Below are 24,203 nucleotides of genomic sequence, written 5' to 3'. Positions count from 1 at the left end.
GACATACTCTAGCTGTCAGAAGATGGTCCTGAGCAGCAAGCAGAATTCTGCAGAAAGTACTAGAGATCTGATAGATAGCCAAGAGGAAAAACAGCTTACACTGCCAGATGCAGAGTTATTCCCAGACCCTTTTGGGTCAAGGATGTTTGGCAGGGGAAGTTACTACAGTAAAGGGAAAATGGCCTTTTGCTTGCCACAGTCCAGTTTAAGAAGGTACTTTCTTAAGTATTTGGAGTCATTTGAAGCACATGCACATTTGTACCTAAGTAACAGGGAAACCATTTTTCATGAGCTTGCACTGGTTTAATACTCAGTCTTAGCTGATGATTTTATAATTTCTTCTGGAATTCCCTTAATTGTTTGCCAGTTATTTGGAAAAAGAAAAATTAATCTCTGTAGCAGAAATGTGGGAAGTATTGAAGAAATAAATTATCCATATAGGACATGGATAGAGAAATGCAGAAAGGTAGCCAATGCAGAAAAGACATGGGGCTGCACTCTCTTGGAAGACTTCCATTTTAAGCTGGAGACTTTGTTATCAGCAAAAAAAAATTAGGGAAATAAAGGTAGGGTACAAGAAATGTTCAGGAGTGAAAGAGTAGGTGCAAGGTTAGGCAAATTGTTGTCAAAGCACAACAGAATTTGGTTGAGAAGGAAGTTGGGATGAGTCTGTTACATAAGGCTGGCTTAATTTAGGAAGTGTTGGACCTAGAGGTGGGGTAAGAAAGTAGTTTTTTACAGCTGTGTTTTAATTCAGTGGAAAGTAGCATTTAAACTTAAACTTGCTCTAAGAGGAGAGGGCACACACCACAACAGGACGGCTGTGTTCATAGGTGCAGAAACAAGCAGTGTCTTACAGAAAGTGAGTGGTGCGCTAAACAAGCCATTTGTAAGGCTGAAGTCTTAGCAAATGTCAAATGGAACGGTTGCTGTGAAGGTCTGTGGCAAAATAGGTGACAAGAAGAAAAGGGGGACACCTCTCTCTCTCTCTTAAACCCTGATCTTTCCTCTCCCAGACTCCATGTTCCCAGTACTCTGGCAGCAGTCTCAGTTGTGATCACTGTGGGAATCTCTTGAGGTTTTTCCTGTTCTTTGAAAGAAAAATGGTCCTGGATTAAATGGCAGGAAGTGTCTGAGTCCTTTTAGTATCGATAAAAAGCACCGGCCTCACTGGCTGTTTACTGTGAGAGCCAGCTAGCTCCTCACTGACCCCATTGTGCCATCAGGAGGGGAACCAGGGGTGTCAACTGGAACCCAGGCTTTATCTCTCTTTCCTTTGCTTTTTGCATGTCCAGAGGCACTTTTTCTCATTCTCCAGAGAGCGCTGAGCCCAGCTACAGTCATCAGCCAGAGCTCCTGACAAAGGTTATTCTGAGTCATAATCATTTGTAACTATTCTTCCCAGGCCCACTGTATCCCCTTGTAGATAATTTATGTCCATATCCTAGTATGGCTGGAGGCAGTTGGGTTTGGATTTTTTTCAGACTGAAAACCATTTGGTCTGTTCATTTTTCTTGTTTATTTTATGCTGTGCTGAGGAACCCAAAAATTATGTCCTAGGGAGAGCTCTTTGACAATGCAGTATGGGACCTCTATCTCCTGACTGACTTAAAGTTTTAAAAGTTCCTTTAAACAAAAAACCAAGCCAAAACAAACAAAAAACCAAAACAAAAACAACCAAAAAACAACACCCACAACAAAAACACCAAAGAATTTGTCATTTGAAGTTGTTGCTGATCATTAAAAGTAAAAACATGTAGAAGTCCAAATTCGGGAAATCCCCTTTAAAAAAATAATAGTTTGTCTTTTTCTTCTCCTAGGTAAGAGAAAATTAGAGATAGAAGTGAGATAAACTAGAGGTGGAAGATGCGGGTTTTTTTCTCTTTTGAATAATTTTAGTGTTTTCTGAAGATGGCATAAGTAAAGTACATTTTCTGTTACCATTTTCCAGAATTTGTTGTTTAAAGCACTAGATGGCAGGCTTTCAGCATGGAAAAATACTTCATCTTGGAAAACACAATGGCATCAGGATAGCATGCTTAAAGGTGCCTGGTTAAGGACGAATGATTTTCTCTTCCAGAGATGATAAATCTCTTTTTTGTTAGTACTGTTTTGCTCTCCTAAAAAAACCCTGAAAAACTTTCTCTTCAGTGCAGTCTGCTCTGCTGCGAAGATATGGGATGACTTACGAACTGTTAACGAGTTGCTAACTTTTCAGATCATCTGCAAATAAACTCTTTATTTGTAATTTGCATTTCATTGCAATTTAAAAATAGTAACTTACACAATGGAGACTTCGGGAGCCAGCAGCAAAGGACACGCATCATTTCCAGTTAGCAAAGCTTATTTCTACTTATTCATGCCTTTATGAAAAAAACAGTAGCATTTTGCTTTTGGAAACTTGCTAAAATGTTAATCTGATCCTGTCAACACTGACTTTTGAATAGACCCTGTTGGTTCTGCATTTTCTTCCTGTTAGATAGCTTTTGGTTAATAATCATGTTAGTTTGTCACATATAGCTAGACTTTTCATGTAGCTTCACTCAATATAATTTGTTCTGAAAAAGTAAGCTGACCAATTAGAATGAAAGCAGAATTCATGGTGGTATTTATAATTAAAGGAAATAATAACATTTTGTATAAAGAGTAAACACTGCTGTTGTACAGAGGTTTTGGCTTCCATGGGCGTATTTTAAAACCAACTGGCTATAAGTCATTTTGATTCTGCTTAATTGCCAGAGTTGAAAATTTGCTTTTCCTTAGAAGAATGGATGAAGCTATTAATGATTTATATGTAACTGAGACTGAATGCTGTTCTAGAGAGGAGTGCATCATTATACATTATGTTGCACTTAGAGCAAATGCCAGCCTGATGTGTGGGCTTGAGTTTTCCTTGCAGTATTTCCTTGGCTCGGCTCTCCAGTTAATGGATTCCCTAAGGTAGTTGCTAACGGTTCAAGCAATGACGTGGTACTTGCTCTGGACAGAGCAAGATCATGGCTGCCAAAAGGAAGAGCAAAAGGGGGAAAAGCAGTCACTTTCTAGATAGGCAGACAAGCAAGAAAGAGCTGACCCGTCTTGTCTTGGGTTCTCAGCTAGTGAACTGCAAGTGCATCGTTTTAAAACTACCATAGGAGAGAGCATTCACAGCATCGATTTATAGGGCAAACTAATTATTTTAAACCATATGGAAATTATTTTAAACCATATGGAAATTCAAAATTTTTTTAATTTCAGAAATGAGACGGTTGCTTGTGTTTTCTGATCTTCTGATGCAGATTCCAGCATCAAATCCATTATTTATATTTAAGCTAAAGATATTTTTGAGAGAGAGCAACTGCATTCCTGCTTTTCTCAGCAAGCCTGTAGCTGTACTTGCAGGAATTGCTTACTACTCTGCCACATCACTGCACACCTACCACATCACTTTGGTGCTCATGGACTGTGTTGACTGCTGTCTGCTTTCTAAGATCTTCTAAGAAGTGTTGCTATGTGATCTGTGCTTCTCTCTTCTACTAGTATGAACCTGCTTTTGGTTATATTAAAATGCATGGTGGTCAGATGAAAGAAAAATAATTTTGTATACAACTTTTTTTTTTTTAATTGAGATATTGGCTTAGACAGTTAATTGCCTTACAGAAAGCCGAATTTTCTTCAGCCCAAGAGTTAATTCATTCTATGAAGCAGGAAGTATGCAAAAGTGTTACCTGCTAGACATTAGAGAACATTCATTACCTGCTAGACATGTTGAAAATACTTGGGTTCTGTACTAGCCTGCACCATCTGCAGTTGCCAGCTTTCCGTTTTGGCTGTAAACCTAAGACATCCAGAAGAATAGAGCATCATCAATGCCCTTTCCAACAGATAGTTTTTTGGAAGAAAATTTCTCTTCATCCTCTTTCAACAGTAATGTATTGTTTACTGAAGTTTACGTACAGAATGTACAAACAGGAAGATCTCCTTCCTGAAAAATACTTCATGAGCAGTGCTGAAATAGAGAGGACATTAAGTATAAAATCTGAAGTGACTGAAAAGATTGCCATCTGGAAACATTTCTTATAAAAAACAAAAGAAAAAAAATAAAGTGCAAAAAAAAAAAAAAAGCAGAGGCCAGGGAAGAACAAGGCAGTGCTGTGAGGGGGTTGTTGCTTTACAGTGACTTAGACAACTGTTCTTCTTTTCTGGGATGGTGAAGGGTTTTTGGTCTGAAGAGGATAAGTCTAAAGCTCAGCAGCAGGTAGCAGCAAATGTGCAAAGGACAGCATTTTCATGTGCAAAGTGGAAAATATTTCTTCAAGTGTCAAGGCATACAGTGCTTGTTGATCTGGTCAGAATGAAACCTTAGATGAAGGATACGGCTGTCCAAAAAAGGATTGAGCCTGTACTTGAGATCAGTCTGTAATGAGATTTTGCCAGGTGGAGCATGTAGGTATGCTCCCATCCCAGCAAACAAAGTTACTGTAACCGTTGTGATTTTAAGTATCAGCCAGAAGGGATGTTGCAGTTTATTCCATCACACTTCCTTACTTCATAGATTATAATGCATTGAAGTGCTAGCAAAACTTAGAAGATAACTTGTTGCATGTATCTGGGTTTGCTTGGTTAATTACCTGCTTTTCTTCTATTTCTTTTTAGATAAAGAGAGTCTGATCACTGACAGTGGGAAACTTCATGCTCTTGATCTTCTATTGACACGGCTGAAATCTCAAGGACACAGAGTTCTCATTTACTCCCAGATGACGCGGATGATTGACTTACTGGAGGTAGGAGAACTATAGCTGACAGAAGACAAATTAGGAAGATGGAGATTCAGCAACACTGTTTTGGAGAAAGAACAATAATTTGTATGCAGCAAACCTGACATAAAATTACTCTACCAGAGGATACACAGTTAATGGATTAATATGAGAATATAAGAACTGCCACACAAAGTTAGAAGGTCCAACTTAGTGTTCTACTGGTAGTAGTGGTACAGGATATGGTACAAGGAAAGTGTACAAGAATAGTGGTGCTTCATCGTTACTCACTCAATTTCCAGCAGTTTGCAGTTCAAGGTGTGAAAAACGAGATTCACTTCTTAGATTTTAGGAAAGAGGTTTAATAAAAGATAAGACAATTACGAGATAAGGAAAAAAAGCAAAGTACAGCTGGTCGGGTGACTTGGCATTTAGCCAAGTCCACAAATTGCTATTTCATAGGTTTTCTTTAAATACCCTTTCTGTTGTATCAGTCTGTTGAATATTCATATTTTTCCATAAACTAGTTTCCATATTCCAGGGACTGTTTTGCATGGACCCTTCTTGGGTCCATCTTTTTAGAGCATGCGTGTTTCTTAGTTGTGTCTTCATTATCACCTCCAGATTGGGCCTTGGTCCATGCTTTCTTCAGATGGGAGATGCTGATAGTTGGTGTATCAATAGCAGAGTCTTCTTTACGTGTTCACTGGATGTTATCCTAGCTAAACAGACAGTTTAAGCATACTCTATCACTACTACCACTATGCCTAATTTTCTTTACTAACAGCAGAAATAAAAACTTAGATCCTTACCACAAAGTTATTAATCATATAGCACACATCTTGCAAAAAGCCAACTTTATAATAGTCATTTATAACAAAGGGGTTTCTGAACCAAGTATGCCTCCTATATACTCAGTAGTCCAACATGGATTCTTCTTCCATGAAGTTGTTCGTTTGCATCTTGACACCTTGTTAGGTGTTGGCATTTGCAGTTCCCTATGGCAAGGAGTTGTACGGCTTAATTATCCTCTTCTGCTAGTTTGACCTTCTTCCTTTTTTTATTTGGTACCTACATGCCCTTTTATTGGAAGGAAGGAGGAGAACAGTGGTAAATTTTACAGTGTTTATGTTGCTTGTAATTTCACAGACTTTTACCGTTTCCCTCTAATACATGATTCCTCTGCAGAAGTTCTGTAAACATTAAGAGGTTCTCTGGCATATGGGATAGGAAAGAAGTAAGGAATGAAGTCATAACTTACAATTCAAAAGCAAACATTCTGCCTCTGAAGAAAAAAAAAAATATTTATTTGATGAGCAGCCGTGGCACCAAAGGGCTAAGATACTGTCTTCCCCACAATAAACTGAAGAGAAAAAGTGAGAAGCCTGAATCAATGGCTGCCTAAGTCATGAGCTCTGTATGAACAGGAGAGTATTTTAAGGTCAGCAGTTAATAGTTCAGTAACAAATCACAAGCTGAATTTTGTTTTTGCTGCTGTGAGGAAAAACAGAACTTGCATGGTTGCAATTCTGTAAAGTTGGCACTTTGCCTAGCATTGCTTTGTATGCCTCTTTTTTTGGCAAACATTGGACATGGTGTAGGTTTGTTGATACCCTGCATTACACCATGAAGCTCATAAAGCTGTTTAGTGCTTCTGTCTTTTCTCTTAGCATTCCATTTGGAAGGCTTGTGAGCACACCATTTTGCTATTTCATCTCTTGAATGTTCAACTTCACGTGTCTTTTGTTATCCAAATACGCCACCTACTAAGTTCTCTGTTTTTCTTTCTCTCCACCCAAGTGACAGAAGCTGAAGTTAAGCAAGCTAAAAATCAAATAAGGACTCCATTAATAAGAAAATCCTTGCAAAAGTTGTGTATCTTTAGATACTTACTTTTTTTCCTGATCTATCAAGATATATCTGCCTACTTGAAGATGAAAAAACACAGGATGTCTTTTTAACAGTATTTGGATAATATTTCACTAACTTAATCTATGCTGGACAGAGAGCACAAAGCACATTGTTTACAAAGTTATAAATCCATGTTTGTTTTATATAACTTCATCTGAATAGCTGCTGGGTAGTTTAGCCATTATAAACTGACAGGTATAAATATAAAGAGGAAAATTATTTTCTTTCAACAGAATAGGATAAACTATAATTTCAGTATTGTTTTTTCATGCAGATATGTATTTCATACTTTGAAAGATTTTGCTTGTTTTTCTCCATGTGATTTCTTTCTTCTGTAAGAGTAATTGTTTATGGTTTCAGTGGGAATCAGATTGTATTCATGAGATGTGGGGTCAAATTATGTTCTGCATGAAGTAAAATGTCTTTCAGTTATACTCTACTGAAAATTAATGAGTTGTGTGAAAACATAAGAGTAATCAATTTAGTCTGTGAAATAATATGAAGGGAAAATGTTTTCCTGAGAAAGTATCAGTGTGGAAGCCCAGAAGAGCAGTGGCTTGAGCAGCTGCATCCTACTCCATTCTTACCATCCTCAGGTCATTGTGTGTTGTTTGTTTCCTGTATAGGTGCTCTGTTGCAAGGGTTTAACTGTTTGTCCAGACTGATGTTTCTGGTGGTTTGGTGACCCCTTACACTAAACAAGACTGGCAGGTAGATTTTTCAAGCAGGTCTAATACAAGGATCTCTATGTGAAACTGAAGCCTCCCTGTGAGGCTTCCCCCCACCCTATCATTCCCTGTGGGGAACTAGAAAAATGAGCAGTCATCAAGTACTTTCCTCAGTTGCAGCAGAGACCAGGTATATTTACTTCTAAATATCTTCTTTGCCATCAGAGTTCTCTCTTTAGCTAAAAGCATGCCATTTCGATGAGTGATCAGAATACTGGACTGCTGAGAAGTGTAGTATGAATTGCAGTGTGGAGTACTTTTTTTCTGTGTTGAAAGAGTGTATTGTTAATATTTGGGAAAGTACTGCACAAAACCAGTTCATGGCAAAAGGATGTTTCATATGGGCACTGTTACACTACTGTGAAGTATTCACCTTGATCAGAGGAAGGTGGATGGAGGCAGACCAGAACCTGTTAGATGATTAGCTATGGGCTAATGTACAAAGCTAGTTTGCAGACCTGGGGGAATAAATTCCTGTACTGCAGGCATACAGTAGCTTGTCCTTTTGCACTTTGTGCCTTTGTGGGAAATTATCTGAAGTGTTGAATAAGGATAAATGCACCTGCTGGAATGAAAGAAGTTATTTTCTGTTTGTGCTAAAGTTTGTTTAGAAGACAGATAATGAAAAGATGGTTAACAGATAAGGGAAGACTAAATCAAGATCAAAAGGTTGAATCATCATAAAGGCAAATGAAGACAGTAACAAAGAAGTGAAAGGAAAAGGTTCTTGAGATAATAGTAAAAGAACTGATCTAATCTGGTAAAAAGGTGGCATAGTGCCTAACTGACAACTTTATCACTCTGGTTTTAGTTGGTGACAGAAACCTGTAATAGAAATTGAATAAATTAATAGGTAATTAGGATTTGTTTGTCTGTGTGGTGAAGGAGCTGTTCTCTGCTTTGAATTTCTGTTGTTGTACTCCAGAAATCCTACTAGTCATGAGCTGTGTTTCATAGAGGTAGTCCAAGAGTGGATTTGGCCATTTTCACACTGTTTTATTTACCTGATTTTCTCTTTCATCTGCCTCACGTTGAAGCTTGCTTCCTCTGGATCAGGAAGCATCATTTTTTCCTTGCCTTTACTCTCAGAACCAGTCTTAAAGGTGCAGAACTTATTATCCAGCAGAAACAGAACAGACGATTGGGGATGCAAGCATCATAAAGTCATCCTAGGACATTCAGGCTTTTTTCTCAGTTTCCTTATAATATGGCAGCTCTTTCACTATTTCTGCACAATACAAAGGGATCAGGAGCCCTGAAGGATAGGTGAAAAGGAGAACTGGGCATGGTACTGTCAGAAGGCTAATTAGAATGCAAGCACTGCTGTATCTTCTCATAGCACATCAGTTCTGTGTCTTCTGAGCACTGTGTCTTGGAGCAAGATGAATCCAATAGTTCGTGCTGCTAAAGCACTGTCTGTTCCTTTCCATCTTCATTTGCACTAAAGGCATCTCAAAAAGACTCACGCACCAGCATGGTTAAACCTAACTCACGTAACCAGTAGGTGTTGCATCTTGTCAGCCAAACAAGAATTCCATTGTTTAAGCACCCCAGAGGTGCTTGCTTTCCAGGAAAACTCTGTGGTTATTTGAGCTTTGTATGTAATTCAGATTTTATTGGTAGTTGCACAGGTATCAAAAAATGCTGAGAACCTTAGAGCCTGAAAAATGTGTCTCAGTGGAAAAAGCCTTTGCTTACAGCATTTCTAACTGATGCCATTTGATTGGTGTCTCAGGCAATGGTTTCAGTTCCACTGCTTGGCAGGAGCTGTGGGCTGACACAGCAGTGTAATGTTCTAGTGTTGTTGTATGCAGGAGATTCACAGGCTGAGATACAGCCTGGACAGATATTATACAGCACCAGGTTTTTAAAACCACTAGTCAGATGGTATAAAATCATCAGGGAGCAGGTGCAATTGGTTTGTTTGGAAAGGTTTGCTTGCACAGTAAAAACTTGGGATTTAGTAAAAATTTAGACTCTGTAAAAATGAACTTCCCATTTTAGTGATTTTTGTTTACCTATTTATTTATAGGAAAAGGCATGTACCATGTCTGCAGTGCAGCAAATGTATCCCCAACTCTGAACTGACATTGTCATTTATCTCTTACATGAGATGCAGAAGCTGACATATGATTGAGTTGCTTTAATTTCTGGATTGTGTTATTGTCAAGTATTGCTTACAGAACATTTGTTGATGGTGTTTATAGAATCTTGTAATTAGCAATCCTATTTTTATTGTGTGTTTGGGGGGTTCTGAAAGAATCCAGATTGAACAGTTTCAAGAACAACTGTATCTTTTTGGTGCATGTTCTTTGCAGGAATACATGGTTTATAGGAAACATACCTACATGAGATTGGATGGCTCTTCAAAGATTTCTGAACGAAGGGACATGGTGGCAGATTTTCAGAACAGGTAATGTATTTTGCAAGGTGGGTTTATGCTAAAATGTACCTAGGAAATTGGTGTAATATGTAGTGGAAATAAATGAAATCTGCATTTATCTTTCCTTTTATCAAATTGACCTCATTTATCTGAAACAGTTTCTTGGTGATTTGCTGACCAGTAGTCAGTGGTGTTGATAAGAATCTGTGAGAGACTACTGGAAGCAGTTTTGGTGTAGCCACCTATTGTACTTCTTCCAATCCAAATAGGCTGTTGCTTTGAAAGAAGCTCAATAGAAAAGCAGCAAATATCCAGTGGTTATTAAATGTTTTGACAATTGGCACTATAAAGATGAGACTGAAAATCTTGCATATGTTAGAGTATTGAAAGTGACCTACTTTTCTGCAAACCCCATACCATTTAACTATATTTTACTAATGAACCTTAAACTAGTATACAAAAGATAAAATGGGAATTTTATTAGCTAGAAAGGTAGGGTAGCTCTTCTCATTTAGTAAACCAAAATGGATCCTGACAATTTTAATGAGTGAATCAGGGGACATTGCTTATAATGATTGAGTTTATGGCTATTATGTTCCCTTTTATTCATGAGGTATGGCTTGATACAATGTCATTTTGGTATGGTAGTTCACAGTATGGTTATCCTTCCTGTATGTTGATGTGAGCTTGTAAGAAGGCCATTTTCCTATTTCAGTGGAGTTAGGTTCATGAATAGTTGTTTATTGCAAAATTCACATAGGGTGAAAGCAACATTCTAGACTTGAGAAAATTCCTTATGTTAGTGGTCCCAAAGTATTGTAGCTGAAGATGGGAGGTCAAAGCCTTTCAGGTCACTGGTTCTTGAGGCTGACAGGCCTGAAGGACTGTGTTGCGGTGATGAGTCTTCTATTGAATTTGAACTGTGCTCAGAAGTAAGCAAGAGGACCTTTCTTTCTGCCTATTTCCAGGTGTCAGAAACAAATTCCTTGCAGTTTATGATGTCCTCCTGGAATCCTGACACTTCCTTCTCTTATAAGGCCCTTTAACCAAAAGAAGTGAAAAAAATTGTTTTATTAATGAACAGAATTTGTTTTTAATAACGAATAAAACAACTGAAGAAAAATAATAATTTCAGCAGGAAATCCCTTTGAAATGTAGGTCAGCCAGTCTAAACAAGAATTCCTATTAAAACGTTAGTTGAGTTCCTCTTATACATGATATACTTATGAGAAATATTTCCAGGAAAAAAAGCATGACTGAGACTAAACTATTCTGCAGGATATCCTTGCAAAGTGCTGAAAATATATGGCTGTGGGATGATAATTTGTTCACGTAGTCTCTGGCTCTGTCCACTTTCCTTCCCATATGGCATATCCAGAAGCATTTCACAGATGGATGTTCAGGTGACTCTCTATACACACATCCCACTATTGTTACAAGAGAACAGGTGACCTGGCCAAGGATTACCTTCAGTGCAAACAGGCACCTGGTGACTCCTTTGGCTTTGTTACCTGCAAGGTAAAGTCTGAAGATTGACAGCTTGGTTTTAGTTCCTTCCCATTCATTCAGCAAGTTTCTGGTACTTTCCTGATTTCACATTTGCTGAGTTGTTCAGGTAGTGTAGTTCCAAAAGGATGTGGCATCCTAAACTGTCTTCTCTTAAGCTGAGGACAATGTATCAATGTCTTTGGAGTCCTTACTAGTCAGTCTGTTCACAGATCCATAAAGTATTGAACACTTCTCAATACTACTGACACTGCAGAGACACTAGTGCAGTTCACAACCTTAGCAGAAACTCTGATTTTGCTATTATCACTTGAGTTTTCATCAGTACTTGGTCATGCTACATATAAGATTGTCTCCTTGTTTGTTCTGTTCAAAGCACCAAATTTAGAACAAAATTTGCATCTACACAGTTTTGACTTCTATTCTTTTTTATCAGTTGAGTATCATTAAGGCAAGATGTCTTTAACATCAGGTCAGTTCTGTGAAACAATAGGTTGTTTTTTGTCTATATGAAATCTTAATTTCTTGTGTGGGCAAGATAAACAAGCCCTGGTTTGTTTTGGTACAGATTAATAAACTGCTATTGCGAATTGAATGTTTACATGTTCAGACAGTCCTCATTTGTAGATTACCTTCTTTCACTCTTTCATGTTTTTTTCCCTTGACCACAAATAAACAGCACAAAGTGTTCTGAACTGTTCAGGTAATAGAAATAGCCCTGGTTGCTTCATATGGGTCAAAAATTGCTTCTGTGGTTATTTCTAGTTCATGCACAAAATAAGGGGTTTAATCTCTTTCCTCTACAGGAATGATATTTTCGTGTTCCTGTTAAGTACAAGAGCTGGAGGCTTGGGCATTAACCTTACAGCGGCAGATACGGTGGGTGAAATTTGATAACAATTTATGTGGGAAAGTGGGTCATTCTGTGCAAAAGTTGGCACTCTCTTTCCCATACTGATCAATATTTTTAGTACTGCCATTCACATTGTGAAATCGCGTAGCCTGTTCACTTTGTGACTTGCAGTGTAATATTATCCTGATGATAAAATTGTAGAATATTAGACATTTCGGTACACAGTTTCTGGTTACACTTGGAAATTTCTTCCCACTCCACACCTACTTCGGCACCAGAGTCCAGAAAGAAGTTGGATTACTGAAAGGATTTACAGGTGCAAAGAAACAGCATTCACTGTATGAATGACCCTTTGCTCCTAAGGTTCCGTTGCAAACACACCAGTGGAGTAGTTACCCTTTTTTTCTGTGCCCAGAAGAATGAAACAGTGCCTGCAAAAGTAGGAAACTATTTGTAGTTGAGGATCAGCTACTCAGGAAGGGTAAATTTCTTCCTCTGAGGTGTAAAGACAGACTGATTTAGGTGAATTGCAAGGATTTGCACTCTGGAGCAGCTGCTGCTAATCACTAGGGAAGGAATAGTGATGAACCCCATTCATCTTTTCATTAACAGCTATTCTTGTGCTTCTGACCTGCACCTGGCGTGCTTGCAGATTTGACCTCAAGTCTGTAGCCACACAAAACCAAAGATCTCTGAATCAAAAAATCCTGTCATATCTTGCTGTCAGTCATAAGAAATCAAAAGAAAACAAGTATCTGTAGGATTTCCAGGGTTTAAAAGACGAAATAAATAGATGGTAGCTCGGGCAGGCTGCTTGCTTGAGCACTTATAGGTCTGTGTTTTTCTGTGTAACTTTCTTAATACTTTGCTTTGCTGTCTAAAATTTTTTAAAATTACTTTGGTTTTTATGCTTATTGTGCATAAAGTACTGTTAGAGGGATAGTGCAGTGTGAATTCAATGTGGCATTTAAGTTTTTCATAGTCAAAGTACTAGAAATATTACTTTATCTAGGTTTTGAATAAAAACTGGAGTATTTTTGCATGAAATTCTGGTATGATGGATGGTAAGTAACACTAAAATGCATCCATTATGTGGTTAGTCTACGATTATTCCTTGATAGGGATTTAATGTGATAAAAAACTTAGGAATTTTGTGCCTCACCATCAGGTCTGTTTAAGAAGATACTAAAGATGTTCTGTGGAAGTTGAAACATTTGGAGTGCCGCTTAGTTTGAATTCACTTGAAATGCGGTGGAAGAGACTTCGCAGGGCTGGGAAAGGCTAGTTTAACACAGCCTACAGTGGGGCTGTAATTCTGTGAAACATGACTGAATTTTTATTGTTATGAGTATACTGGATTTCTGTTTAATCACCAGCTGCTCTAAACGTATGTTCTTATTTAATCCTTTCTGGTGTTGCCTTGCAGGTAATTTTCTATGACAGTGACTGGAACCCAACGGTTGACCAGCAGGCCATGGACCGGGCCCACAGGCTGGGTCAGACCAAACAGGTCACCGTGTACCGCTTGATTTGTAAAGGGACCATTGAGGAGCGCATCCTACAGCGGGCTAAGGAAAAGAGTGAGGTAGGGATAAGGAACTCACCTGGAGCAAGTTACAGCAATGGGATCATAAAGCACGTATCAACTTGAGTAAAGAGAGAAAAAGTGTCTGCAGGGAGACAGAAGAGAAGGCAAAAGGAAGTGTCATTGTTCAGCTATCTGTCTCTAACACGGCAACAGTTCAGTGACATTATATGAACTGGAAAGAAGCTAATTATTTACAGTATGACTTCATGAAAACCTTTTCTTATGTTGCAGTGAAACTAATCAGCCTTCTTTAAGACTAGGGCTTCTGTCTTTGCTGTGTCAGTTACTGATTCCTCTCATGTTACACAACAGCTGATTTTTTTATAAAGGATATTTGGAAGGTAATCAAGTGGAAATTATTTGAGGTGTGAGGGTTGCCAGAAAAGCTCAGTGTCCTACAGCGCTAAGCAGTAGTGTACTAGGAACTTTAGACTTTGGAATTTAGAGAATACCTAGGGAGATCCATTTTTTTGGTAGCAGTAGGTACAATATATACAACATTCAGATGTTTTGTGTACTTGGAGTTTCTTCTAGCTTTCGTCTTACTCAGATGCTGCTCATGATGCTGCAGCAACTGAATGCATTCGCATTTCCCTTGTTGAAACCATTTTTTCTGAAATACTGCACTGAAGTTAACTGAATTCAGCCTGAAAATTAGGTGTAGCCTTCTGCAGGTGATCCAAATCACTGAAATTGCCTTATGTTAAAGCTTGTTCTCTTCTCTTAAGTTAGAACTCCTCTTAGTTGTTGGGATTTTAAATACATTTGTAGTAATGGAGGGCAAATGAATTGCTTAAACTGCAGCACCGACTCAGGATGGAGATAGAATTTTCAGTCAAGGAGACTAGAAGTGTTGTACCCTCTAAGAATGTGATCTTCATGATCCTCTGTGCAGTTACTTGAAATTTTGAATGGGTAAATTATACTTCAGAGGGCTGTTGCTGTATCTTTGTTTTGTTTTGTTCAGCAGTATTTTTATTAATACTATTATAATTTGTAGTTTTATTACATACTGCTTGAGAAAAAAATGTAACTTTCCATAAGGGAAAGTTCTCTGCTTTTGTCTCAGTTGCTAACCCTGAAATTTTGCTACTAACTTTGGTATGATAGGGGAATTTGATCAAGTCTGACTTGGAGAGATGTACTTGCATAATTTTTGCAGCTGGCTTTCAGTGATGGGCAGTGAGAAATGTTTCATGGCTGCTTTGACTAATTTTTCTTCCCTTGGTTTTTTCCTTCCAGATTCAACGAATGGTTATTTCAGGTGGCAATTTCAAACCTGACACCTTGAAGCCAAAAGAAGTGGTCAGCCTTCTGCTGGATGATGAGGAACTAGAAAAGAAATGTATGTGAAATTGGTGTTTCAGCAATTCCCCCATTTTCCACTTCATTACCTTATTAAATCTATGTTTTTATCTCTACAAACACATGTACTGCTGATAACAACTTCTGTTTCCTGTCTCTTTTTGTATTGCCAGCTCTTGTTAGTACAAGCTGGTTTGATATCACTGCTGAGCTGAATGAAATTGTGCAGAATGAGACATGATTGTGTGATTAAGTTTTTATTGGCACTCATTCAGGATCATTACATTGTTCCTGAATGACAGAGCTTTGACATGACAAGAAAAGTATTAGTGAAAGTGCTGTATTTCATCATATTTTTGAAGTTAGAGGCATAGTCTTTCATGTTGCTTAAAAGAAGAATTTCCCTGTAAGACTTTTTAGTCACTTGGAAACAAATAGTTTTAATAGAGTAATGTTTTCAATGTGTTTTAGTTTCAATACAACTGACTTTTCTTCTCTGTTCTGTTGGAATTAGAACTTCTAGTGAGAGTCAAAGAAGGATAGGAAATATCTTTCCAGCAGTGACAGCTTTGTATTTTTTTTTGAACAGTGCGTCAGCGTCAAGAAGAGAAGAGACAGCAGGAAGAAACAAATCGTGTGAAGGAACGTAAACGTAAAAGGGAAAAATATGCTGAGAAGGTATTTAGATACAGAAAAGTTGTCATGTGTCAGTGATAGAGCCAGAAGAGCTTCAGGGTCACTGTGAGGCAATGTGGAAACATTTTATGCCAAGGCAGTCTTAATGAATAAACTCTTGCCTTCACTGTTGAAAGTCAGTCTGTGGCAGTTCCTTACACAGGAGAGGGATGTTACAAAATAAGTAATGCATAGTTACCTGTATTTTAGTCATTAGCAACTTCAAAAATAGGGCAGTACTGCCTGTCCAAGCAAACCTGACAATCATTAAATTGGTGACTTTATCAAGATTTTGTTCTGCAAGGACAGCACCAAACATGGATAAAACCCATAAAGCTATGAGGCTTCTATGGAACTAGGGAAGATTAGTTTGGTTAAAAAGCATCCCTAAAAACCAGTTTATGAAAATTCTGCGTTTTTAAGACAGGGAGGCCTTGCATTAATTAATAGGAATTTTGTGTAATGGTAAAGAATTTCAAGCTCACTCCAAATGGTACTAGAAATCGAAGTAATTTTATAAGAGTAATACTCCATCATTCCAGCTATTTTATGGAGAAAAACAAAAAATACCCCTTCTGAAATCTAAAGAAGGAGCATTTAGGGGATCTGTTACCATATCCTTCAGAAACTTGTTTTGAGAAATTCTTCATGGGGCATTCCTTGAGTTAAAATACTGCACTGGATTTTGAGATCTTGGGTTGCTTGTTCCCATTCTTCTGTTTCATTGCCTTTTCATCCCTGGTATTATTTCATTTATTTCAGAAGAAGAAGGAAGATGAATTGGACGGGAAGAGGAAGAAAGAGAACATGAACCTTGTGATCCCATTTGTTCCCTCAGCTGATAACTCCAACCTGTCTGCTGATGGGGATGACTCTTTCATTAGTGTAGACTCTGCCATGCCCAGTCCTTTCAGTGAGGTAAGACTCACTGCTGCTTTAACCCACATACTGTTTCAGTTGTGGCCCTACATCTTCCAGGATTCTTGCTGTCTGTTACTTTAGCTCTTGTAGAGCTTTGAGTGTGTGGGGAAGTGATGTGCCTTAAAGGTGAACCATGCAAATGAAAATAGTTTATTGAAAGTGAACAGCTGCTACTAAGCTGTCCTAGAGCTCCTCATGTTATTTGACATTCTGTTATTCCCCCCTTCCTTCATTCTCTACCTCCCTTTTGTTACAGTGGATTTATGCCCTGACTTTGCTCCCTTCCAGTCCATGAAATTTTTCCACTCTTAACTGGAGTCCCACTTTCTTGTCCCTTTTTCCTGCCTTTCTCATGCTCACATTTATAACCATGTGCCCTTTCCCATACCAATATATTCCATAGCAAAGACACTCTGCTGCTGAGCCAAACAGTATCCCTCAAATAGCTCCTTGACATTCTTTTAAGTACCCCTTACTAGCCACATCTGTGTCTTCATCTCTGCTTCCTGACTTGCATCGGGTTCTGAATTACTGTGATTTTTCTCCTCTGGAATTTAAATAAAAAATTCTCAGTGCCACACATCTTATTTTCCTTCATCTGTGTGTAAAGAATTGCAAATTGGTTTTAGCAGCAAATGTGCCATGTCAATTAGGATTTCTGTATTGTAGTGTTCCTTTATTGATCAAGATTTTTGTTAGCAGTGGTACTCGGTTAAGAATCCTATTTTCTCTTTTGCAGTTGATAATGCAGTTGAACAGCACTTTACTTACATCTCTGCTGAGCCCATTAGTCTTTTGCTTCGTAACTTAACACGTATTTTCATGAATTGAAATTAAATAGCAAGTGGACGTCTTTACTGCTGCTCAGCATGTAAATAAAGTGTGATGTGATCAGGCAGATGATGTATCATGCTCATGCTGCTATTGTAGAGAAAATGGGAAAGAATGAGTACCAATTACTTGGGATTGTATAGGTTTTGAAGATCTTAGTATTTTTGTACCCTTTCCTAACCTGAGAAGCTAATGGCTTTGTTCTCTGTCACGTTTAGATATCCATCAGCAGTGAATTACATATGGGCTCTATCCCTCCCGATGAGAGCAGTAATGATATGCTTGTGATTGTGGATGATCCAGCTTCTTCAGCACCTCAGTCAAGGGCAACAAACTCTCCTGCTTCCATTACTGGCTCAGTTTCAGACACTGTGAATGGTCAGTACTCTTGTCTTGATTGATTACTGATGTTTATTAAACCTTGACTTTGCATGGCTAAGTGATAGTTTTCTGCATTTTATCCAGGCTATATGAAGGGTTGTCAAGATTTAGGGGGAAAATAATTGCCTTTCCATTGTGAAGTTACTTCTGATTTGATAGGAAGTCTGTTTATAGTCTGTCATTACCACACTTACCTCTTTTCTGTGTTAGTTATTTCAAAACATTGTGTCCTTTGTTCCTATGTTAGGGAGAGCTCTCCTTCCCTTAAGTTTTTAACCAAATTACATACAGCCACAGAACTATTACTCTGTAAGCTTTTCCTTGAATTTGGTGTTGCATTAATAATTAGTTCTCTATCTCCAGTGGGGTGTTGGAGTAAATTCTTTCAAGTGTAATGTAGTTTTAAGTAATGTCCAGTGGTTTTAGTTACTGTGGTTTTCCACAATGAAATAAGTAGAATCATAGTTCTTGCTGAGTTTCTTCAGAGATGGCAGATGGAGGATAACTGCATCTCAATATTCAAATAAGAAAGTGCATCATCCTGAAGTAGAACTGGGAATCCTCCACCTCTTTGTAGGTTGGATTCATAATAATACAAGTGTTGCAGTTAATATGATACTGTTGCTGAAGAGTGAAGCTTTGTATACATAATTTCTTTTCATGAGGCCGCTTCTTGCTCACAGTATCCCTGTTACTGTAAATGCCACATAGAAACAGTATTAATGTAACTGGTAGGCAGCTTTGATGCTGCACCCACTTGTGAGGCATGTGAAACACTGTGAGTCACAGTTTTAACATTCTGTCCTTGTTCAGGCGTTTCAATGCAAGATCCATCTCTCGCTGCGAGAGGCCAGTCAAGTCGAAGCCGAGGTCGTCCCAAAGGTGGCTCCAAAGGTGGCACTGGGAAAGGCAGGAGCCGGAAGTCGATAGCAGGGAGCGCAGCGGCGATGGCAGGGGCCAAGGCGGGGGCAGCGGCGGCCTCTGCGGCAGCGTACGCAGCCTACGGGTACAACGTCTCCAAAGGTACGTGGGGCACCAGGCTGCCCAGAGCACAGCCAGCCTGAGCTTGTGTGATGGCTGCTTACAGCCCGTCAGGAGATAGCTTAAAAGTGTTAAAAGTGTGGTTGGTATTACTTGTCCATTATATTCTGAGATGCAGGCAATACGGAAGTGTGACATGGTAAGGGTGTGAGAGGATAGCTAGTTTTACCTCAGATGACCTTGAGTTTTGTCTGCCCTTAGAATTATCTCATACCAAATATTTTTTCTGTTGGTTTTTTTGTAGGTTTGGGGTTATTTTTAATGTGGTGTTCAGACAGATCAGATAGTGTTGTTCATGCCATGTGCTTTTCCTGTATTGCGTCATGTTGAAGTTACAGTATCGCGTAGCAAAACCTGCTAAACTGATGATTGAGCTGCAGCTTTACACCAGCTGAAGATAGCCCAGGGTATAACTGTAAGATGTTTTATATCTTAAGGACATCCCTCTTTATTGAATTGTCATAAGTCATGAATACAGAGTAGTATTAGGATTGATTATTAATACATTGTCTGCTGTTGAAGAACCACAGGTGGAATAATACACTCATGTAGAATGTGATTCTCTTTTCTGTTGCTAGGCATGTCTGCAAGTAGCCCTCTACAAACAGCAATCATTCGGCCTTCCGGACTTGCAGATTTTGGACCTTCAAGCGCCTCCTCTCCCTTGAGCTCCCCTTTGAGCAAAGGAAACAGTGTTTGTGGGACCCCCAAAAGTTTAAACCTGACCAGCAGTCTCATATCAGAAACTTCAATTCGGAAGCAAAGCAAAGGTGCCCACCCCTCAGGTGGTCGGTAGTAATTTTGAACCCCCAAAGCTTGTCTGAGCTGTGTTGGCTTTCAGAGTAGACCACCCTGCCAGTTGAAGGCATGCTAACAAATGCCTTGTTGCTGTCCAGCACGTGTGTGGAAAGAAAATCAAAGCACAATGGGAGTGGGTGGTTGATGTGAGCACTTTGATTATGTATTCCAAAAAACTATCTTTGCAGGCACTGCAAGGAGAGAAGGGAGTCTGGGGTAAGAAAGTGTCCAACTACTGCTTGCAATATCCTGCAGCTGTGTGTGCTTGAAGTCACACCAGTATACTTCCTCTCTTGTAGCCTGAGGTGGAGCCCAGCATTAATTTTGTCTTACGAAATCAGTATCTGAACCCCAGGAGAATCCTGTAGAGTTAGAAGACATTTCTGTCCTGGCAGCTGGTCAGTGAACATGCAGGAGTAATTGGGGGCTATGTTGAAGATGATGTGTGATCAGAAAAATTCTTGGGTTCTTCTGGTGTGGGTCTCTGGGTTCTTTAAAGACTTGAAATTCAGAGGAAGGTGTCTCAGGTGGTTTCCAGGGAGCAGACTCTTTTCAGCACCATTTGTCAGGAAGATGTTCAGAGCTGCAGAATACAGGGAGTGCTGTCAGGCCTTGTGAGAGCAGTAGCACAGCCTCTGCTTCACACAGTGGAAGAAACCACAGGCCAGTGATTGGTTTGCATTTCAGAGTTCTCATCAGCACAAACACTCACCATGTTCAGAATGAGTTCTCTCATTTTTGAGGTGCACAGAACTCTTAAAAGCTTAGAAGCAAAATAATGTTGTATTTGTACAAATCTTGAGGAGGAAAACTCAAGTGCTGGGGAGGAGTTTGTGCTGCTTCTCTCACCATGCCGTAGCAGAGCATGGATCTGCACCTTGCAGTGCTATGAGAGGAGCAATGGAAAACAGTCCTGAGAGAGAGAAAGAGAACTGTGCCATTCCCTCTTCCAGCCAAATCCTGGGAAAAAAAATTGTCTCATATCCCAGCCATCCCATTGACTGTTCTTACAATGTGTTTTTCCTTCATCTTTGTGATCATCACACATCCTGGCGTGGTTGAGTTCACCGCAGTTTGCGGGCGGTAGCCGTGTCCCATGAGGCTGATAGAAGGCAGTGCTGCCAGCACCCATCCATGTTCTTGTTCCCTGGTTGCTCCTTCCCCATTCTTGATGCACAAACCCTGCCCGTAGCCCCTTGCTTTGCTGTAAGCGTTGTCTGCATTGCACTGAGATTTAGGTGTGGGACAGTTGTTCTGTCTCACACATTGAATTAAGAGGCTATCCTGCCGGGGCACTTTCATCCCTTGAGAGAAGCAAGTTGAGTTGCAGGACTGGGCTGTGACAGTGGAAGATGATTTTTTTATTATTATTATAATTTTTTTCTGACCCCAAATCCTTTGCCTGGCGTCCTACAGTGTAGAGCGAGTGCTTCCTGTTGGTTCTGCCTCTAATTTGCACACCTGAAAATAGCAGAACTGAGTTTAGTTAGATTGATTTTTGAACAGATTTGCAGGGGATAATTGAGGGGGAGGTGATGTTTAATTAACTCATGAAGACTTCCCCCTTCCCCTTCTATTCACATGTATATATGATATTTAGAGGGAATCAGACAAATGCCAAGCCTTTTTTTCTCTTTGAATGTGCTGTCTATTTTTGTAACTGAACTTGTACATATGTATAAAGAGAGACACATCTTTCTTTTACTAACTGGAGGAGAAAATCTTAAATAAAATGGAGTGAGATAATTTTATGTAAATCAGTGTCTTTGTGGTTTTTATGCATGTAGCTGTATGAATGAGAGGATTAGGGAAGAGAGCATGGAGGGGTGTGCATCTGGAAGTGCTTCTGGAGACAAACGCTGCTCAGTGTAAAGCTCTAGAGTGTCTGTGCTCTGCCAAGTATCATGTTTGTAACACCTTCAGTTACAACTGTACCCTTCTCCCATGCTTGTATTCACTGATTACCTCATAATATATTTTGGAGTAAGTGTGCAGCAGATCACAAGAAAACAGAAGGAACTATAATATATGTAATTTTGCAGTACCTGAACTTCAGTGGTTCAGTTCATACAGTTGATTGTTGAGACATCATTCTCTTATAATTATTTCTTTTCTTTTCCTTTTTCTTTCTTTCCAGTGGGAGTTAAAAGGACTTTTTTTAAATGCAGTCTTGATCTCCAAACGGCTAGACAGTTGCATTAATTTATAATCCAAAGTGGAGAGAAAAAAAAATTTATAATTTTAAAAGCTTACGAAAATGTAATATGTACTGTCACATCCTATACTTTTGGAAGATTAAATCATTTATCTTTAAAACACTGATAAATATAACAATAAAATATGTATTTAAGAGTATAAATGTATTTATAATATATTTATACGATAAATTATTAAATATATTTAACATAGCATAAATAAAATAAACATATTTTAAATCATTTAATCTTCAAGACAAACAGCGAATTACATCACAAGTTGTGGCAAAAGCAGTGGTAGCCCGTCTACTTGCACAGTTTGTGTCAGGCTGAGAAGTTCAGGAAGATCTAATGTAGTTGTAAAATAAATGAACTGACATTCAATTTCAACATTCTTGGTACTATGCACCATAAGAGAAAAGATTCTGTAATGTTATGGCTGTCCTAGTCTAATTTCTTGGTTTGGGGAAGGAAGTAGTGCTGTAAAAAGACAAAGACTAGGAATTATTCTTAAGAAGGTGGAAGTAGTTTTGTAATCAATACCTGGGGAACACTTCAGTTGAAGTGAGCAAATGGGTGTGCACGCTGAAGCTTTGTTCTTTATCATTTCTTCTGAGCATCTTTTCACTCCAGCTATATGTTATGCACTTACATGATTAATGGTAGAGAAAGTCACCTTACTCCGAGAGATAAGGTATTTGCTGAAGGTGGACACAATGTTTGAATGAACTGATTTTTGTGTATTGAGGTGGAATGGTGAAATAGCTGTCACTATGGTTTGGGTGATGTTGGGAGTGCTGTGTATTCATCATGCTAGTTGATTATAGCATTTTACTCACTAATTACTATAAAACTGTTAAATACAGTTCACTGATCAATGCTACTATTGAAGACCCTTAAAGGTGATAATTTTCTTAGGTCCTGAGAAGTTAGGACTTAAATCAAAAGTGTTGCAGTGTCCCAGCCTGACACACATTTTTGTAGTTTAGCCTACAAGGGTTGTCTAGTTCAGAAGGGTCCCCAGAACACCCTTTGTCCCCTAGCCTGCATTTTCTCTTTTCTGTTATGGCTCAAGTCTGCTGTCCTTTTTATTTAGCCACTAAATTTCCTTTTCTTATCCCGCAAAGAGATGAACAGGTTACTGCAGGATGATTTGAACTGGGAACTGCTTTAATTCTCAGGATATTATTGCTGCACTGTCCAAATGTAGTGTTATTTCTGTGCCTTCTCCCCTCTCTGTCGCATGCTTTCCCCACCACAGTGTCCCTGCTCTTCACTGTCCTGTGTCCCCTTTGTAGAAAGCTGCTTGTCTGCCTAGAGCTGTATCTTGCTTTATTTCCATAGCCCCAAAGTATTTCCTTCAGCAGCATTTCCCGGGGGGAGGCATGCAAAGCTCAGTGGGAAAGGCTCCATGCAGCAGGAATAGGGATCTGCACCACTTTGATTGTAGCTCAGGAGCAGCCGAGTTGCAGCTGAGGGGAGGAAGAGCACAATTGATAAAATCACTCTGGAGCAGGATGTGGAACAGTGTAATTTGGGAAGTGCTGCCCTGTGACCACTGCACTGCATGTCCTGTCCTGGTCTCCTCAGTGGAGTGAGCTAGCTTCTGCTCCCAGACAGACTTACAGCTTCTCACTTCTGCCTCCCTTTTTTTTGTTAACTCTCCAGTCTGCAACACACATTTTAACTCTCAGGGAGCCTTACAGGCATGTCTTGTGCTCCCCTTCCTGCTTGGGGAGGGATGGTGGCGCACGCCCTCCTGTCCTCTGGAAATTTCTGTTGGGAGTGGCTGGAAAACAATTTGTAGCTCTCTACCCAAAAGGATGCTGCTTGCATGTAAAGTATACCCTGAGACATATGTACTAAAATAAAGGTATTATCTTATGCTCCTAGAATTGTGAAGGATTTATTTTTTATTTGCAGCCTGCACCAGTTGCATAGAGTGAATGAGAGGGGAAGGGATGATTCAGCCTTTCTCTCGGGAGCATCTATTAAGACAATTCACGTGGCCCAGCTCTCAGATTCAGCCAGCAGATCTGTAGAGTAAACAAGATGTTCTTGTAGCACTCACATTAGCATGTGCTCCTCTGAAAAGCATCCAGCAAGTGCCTCTTGAAATGGAGGTATGCATGATAAGATGAATTGGGTTTCCTCCAGTTTCAGCCTTCTCTTCATTCCTGCCTACCCCTTCAGAAAAGTGTAGTTACTCCAAAGCTAATGGGCCTTCCAGGCATTTTGTACTGTACTCTATTTATAGAATGTTGTTCTTGGGGCATATGAGGGAATTCTTTTGCATCCTAAGCATGAGGAAGTGTTTCAGTACTCAGGTATGAAACAATGACTCCTTCCTT

General features: G+C 39.2%; 1 protein-coding gene across 3 annotated transcripts in view; it reads left to right on the top strand.

Moving 5' to 3' along the window:
* INO80 (INO80 complex ATPase subunit) overlaps nt 1-21,414 on the top strand; it is a 65,219-nt gene extending 43,805 nt beyond the window's left edge. For 2 of the 3 annotated variants that reach the window (XM_066321217.1, XM_066321218.1), the window contains exons 27-36: nt 4,636-4,763; nt 9,694-9,788; nt 12,071-12,143; nt 13,544-13,702; nt 14,948-15,050; nt 15,600-15,688; nt 16,448-16,603; nt 17,656-17,815; nt 18,632-18,841; nt 19,438-21,414. In XM_066321217.1, the coding sequence (XP_066177314.1) occupies nt 4,636-4,763; nt 9,694-9,788; nt 12,071-12,143; nt 13,544-13,702; nt 14,948-15,050; nt 15,600-15,688; nt 16,448-16,603; nt 17,656-17,815; nt 18,632-18,841; nt 19,438-19,655 (1,391 nt within the window). In that variant the 3' untranslated portion in view covers nt 19,656-21,414. The remainder of the gene's footprint in view (nt 1-4,635; nt 4,764-9,693; nt 9,789-12,070; nt 12,144-13,543; nt 13,703-14,947; nt 15,051-15,599; nt 15,689-16,447; nt 16,604-17,655; nt 17,816-18,631; nt 18,842-19,437) is intronic. The other variant, XM_066321219.1, reaches the window with a different exon arrangement.
* The last annotated feature ends 2,789 nt before the right edge of the window (nt 21,415-24,203 follow it).

This window comes from Sylvia atricapilla, chromosome 6 (genome assembly GCF_009819655.1).
Source record: "Sylvia atricapilla isolate bSylAtr1 chromosome 6, bSylAtr1.pri, whole genome shotgun sequence".
NCBI classification, from domain to species: domain Eukaryota; kingdom Metazoa; phylum Chordata; class Aves; order Passeriformes; family Sylviidae; genus Sylvia; species Sylvia atricapilla.
The sequence above is the reverse complement of the archived record's forward strand: the minus strand, read 5'-3'. Positions and strand labels throughout refer to the sequence as shown.